Genomic DNA, 3,073 nt, shown 5'->3' with positions numbered 1-3,073 from the left:
GCGCTGGGCGGGTCTCCGAGGCAGCGTTTGCTGCTGCTAGCGGGTCGCGAGGCGCGCGCAGGGCCTCCGCGAGGACTTAAGGCTTAGGGTTTAGGGTTTAGGGTGTAGGGTTTAGGGTTTAGGGTTTAGGGTTTGCGGGCCGCAGGTCAATCAAGGTGTGGGGCATAGGGCCCATAGGCTCGGGGGCCAAAACTGCAGCCAATGGGCCCCCCGCTGTTGTCACCAGTGCCCACTTTTCTTTGCTGGGCCACGAGCGAGGAGTCAACACAATTGCCTACTCGACGTGAGCCCCGCAGCAGCAGCAGCAGCAGCAGCAGCAGCAGCAGCAGCAGCACCAGCAGCAATGGTGGTGGTGGTAGCAGCAGTAGCAGCTGCGGCGCACGCGGGCGGGTCCTACAGAGAGAGCCGGAGGCCGGCAGCTTAGTGTGCACCTTCTGGGGGCAGAGTTTGCCACAGAGGCGTGTTTAGGGTTTAGGGTTTAGGGTTTAGGGTTTAGGGTTTGGGTCTTTGCTGCAGAGGGGAGCGGCCGTACTTGGTCTCTGGCGCTGACGATGCCACAGTTCGAATCTGGGATTATCAGACAAAACAGTGCATCCAGGTGCGCCCTTAAACCCTAAACCCTAAACCCTTAACACCGGGGACCCCACTCCCCTTCGAAACCCTAAGTGCTTCCTCCTGCTGCAGGGGCTCCCTCAGCCCATACGCCGCAACTACAACTGGTGGTGCTGCTGCTGCCTTCACTGCTGCTGCTGCTACCTCAACTGCTGCTGCTGTGCTGCTGCTGCTGCCTGAACTGCCGCTGCTCTGCTGCTGCTGCTTTCCGTGCTGCTGCTGCTCCTCTACTGCTGCTGCATTCCGCTGCTCCCCTGCCAGCTTTGCCGGTGCTGCTTTCGGCGCCCGCGCTGCTTCCCCCGCTACTGCTGCTGCGCTGCTGCTGCTGCTGCTGCTGCATGGCCGTGCGGGTGTTGCTGCTGCGCTGCAGGTGCTGTCGGGGCACAGCAAAAACGTGAGCGCAGTGCTGTGCCCCCCGGGGGGCCCCCACGCGCTGCCGCTGCTGTTCTCTGCAGGCGAAGACGGGCGGCTGTGTCTTTGGCGCTGCCCCACATTTCGAGAAGAGGGGCCCCTGGACTTGGGCCTCGAGCGCCTCTGGGCCCTTGCTGCGAGGCCCCCTGCTGCTGCTGCTGAGGGCGGACTCGGGGGCCTCGTCCTCGCCGTCGCCACAGACAGCGGCACCCTCGTCCTCAAGGTCGGCCCCAGCAGCAGCAGCTGCAGCAGCAGCAGCACAATCGGCGAAGCCGCAGCTGTAGTTGGAGTAGCACCCGCAGCAGCTGTCCCAGTAGTAGCAGCAGCAGCAGCAACAGCACCAGAAGTAGCAGCAGCAACAGCAGCAGCAGCAGCAGCAGCAAGTGTGTGGGGTGGGTGCGCAGATGGGGAAGGACGGCCCGGTGGTGTCTTGCCACGGGGGCAAGGCCGTGGTGGCGCGGGGCTTCGAATTGCTGCAGTTCAATTTGAAGGCCATCGACGAAAATGTTCCTGACGGCGAAAAGGTCCAGTGCCCCGCCAAGGAAATCGGAAACTCCGGTCAGCCCCAGCCCACGCAACAGCTAGCCAGACAGCTAGCTAGCCAGCTAGCTAGCTAGCTGGGAGGCGGCTAGCTAGCTAGCTAGCTAGCTAGCTAGCCGGCTGAGAGGTGGTTAGCTAGCTGGCTGGCTAGCTAGCTAGCTGGGAGGTAGCTAGCTAGCTAGCTGAGAGGTGGCCAGCTAGCCGGCCAGCTAGCTGGCTGACTAGCTAGCTGCGAGGTGACTAGCGAGGCAGACGCGAGGTGGCTAGCGAAGTACTTAGCTAGCTAGCAGGCTGCGGCGTGGCTAGCTAACTAGCTGGCTAGCTGAATGCGGGGCGGCTAGCTAGTTCGCTGTCTTGTGTTGCGGTGTTGCTGCTGCTGCAGATATCTTCCCCCAAAGCATCTCTCACCACCCGAACGGCAGATTCATTGCAGTTGTGGGCGACGGCGAATACGTCATTTACACAGCCCAAGTGCGAACCTGCTGCTGCTGCTGCTGCTGCTTCTTTGTTGCTCTAACTGCTCGTGTATGCCGTCATAAGGGTCGGCAGCAGTGCACCTGCGGCGTGCATCAGCAGCATGCTTCTCTTGGCCTGTGTATCGCCTGCTTGTGCTGCTGCTACTGCTGCTGCTGCTGCAGGCTTTGCGCAGCAAGGCGTTTGGGGCTGGCGAGGATTTGGTTTGGTCTTTGGAAAACCACTACGCGGTCTTGGAAAAAGAAAACCGAATTAAAATCTTTTGCAACTTCGAAGAGGCAAGAAGACTCAGTCCCGAGTGCTGGCCCCAGCGGCTGACTCCCCGTTTCGTGCGAGGCTGTTGGGGCTTAGGGTTTAGGGTTTAGGGTTTAGGGTTTTGCTGCAGGCGTACAACTTCACGCCGCCGTTCACTGTTGAGGAGATATTTGGGGGATATCTTTTGGGCGTGTGCAGCGACGACGCAATTTGCTTTTATGACTGGAACAGCTACAGGTGTCCAAACCCTAAACCCTAAACCCTCAGTGGTCCAGCAGCCGGGCAAGGGTTTGTACAGGGCCTCACCGGGAGAGGGGTTACGCCCTAGAGTTTAGCGTTTGGGTTTAGCGTTTAGCGGTTACCGTCTAGGGTGTAGGGTTCAGGGTTTAGGGTTTAGGGTTTAGGAATTAGGGTTTAGGGTTTCCGCAGGCTGATCCGGCGCATCGAAGTTTGCCCCACAGCTGTCTACTGGTCGCCCGATGGCATGCAAGTGGCCATTGTGGCTCGAGACCCTCTTGCTGCTGGTCCCACAGCCCAGGCTTCAGGTGCTGCTGCATGCAGCAGCAGCAATTTTGGGGCTTTGCTGGACAGAATTCGGGGGTTTGGGGAAGCTAGGGTTCCTCAGGGGCAGGGGTTTAGGGTTTAGACCCCAGGGTTTCATCTGCGCCGCCGCGCCGGAAGCGGAGCATCTGCTGCTGCTGCACTGCCGCCGCTGCTCCTGCTGCACTGCCGCTGCTGCTGCTGCTGCTGCTGCTGCTGCAGGGGGCGAGCGGCTGGAAGG

General features: G+C 60.6%; 1 protein-coding gene across 1 annotated transcript; it reads left to right on the top strand.

The window, feature by feature from the left end:
* Positions 1 to 145: 145 nt before the first annotated feature.
* ETH_00041840 (coatomer protein complex subunit beta, putative) lies at positions 146 to 2,902 on the top strand (the record flags this gene model as incomplete). The annotated part of the gene is made up of 8 exons (XM_013379767.1): positions 146 to 283; positions 517 to 598; positions 983 to 1,246; positions 1,428 to 1,581; positions 1,946 to 2,034; positions 2,202 to 2,315; positions 2,423 to 2,529; positions 2,722 to 2,902. Coding segments are annotated over 8 exons (1,129 nt in total), but the record flags the coding sequence as incomplete, so codon positions are not given.
* Between the last annotated feature and the right edge of the window lie 171 nt (positions 2,903 to 3,073).

This window comes from Eimeria tenella, genomic scaffold, assembly GCF_000499545.2.
Source record: "Eimeria tenella Houghton genomic scaffold, Eth_scaff3923, whole genome shotgun sequence".
Classification (NCBI taxonomy): Eukaryota; Apicomplexa; class Conoidasida; order Eucoccidiorida; family Eimeriidae; genus Eimeria; species Eimeria tenella.
Note: the sequence above shows the minus strand (reverse complement) of the source record. Positions and strands in the feature narration are given on the sequence as shown.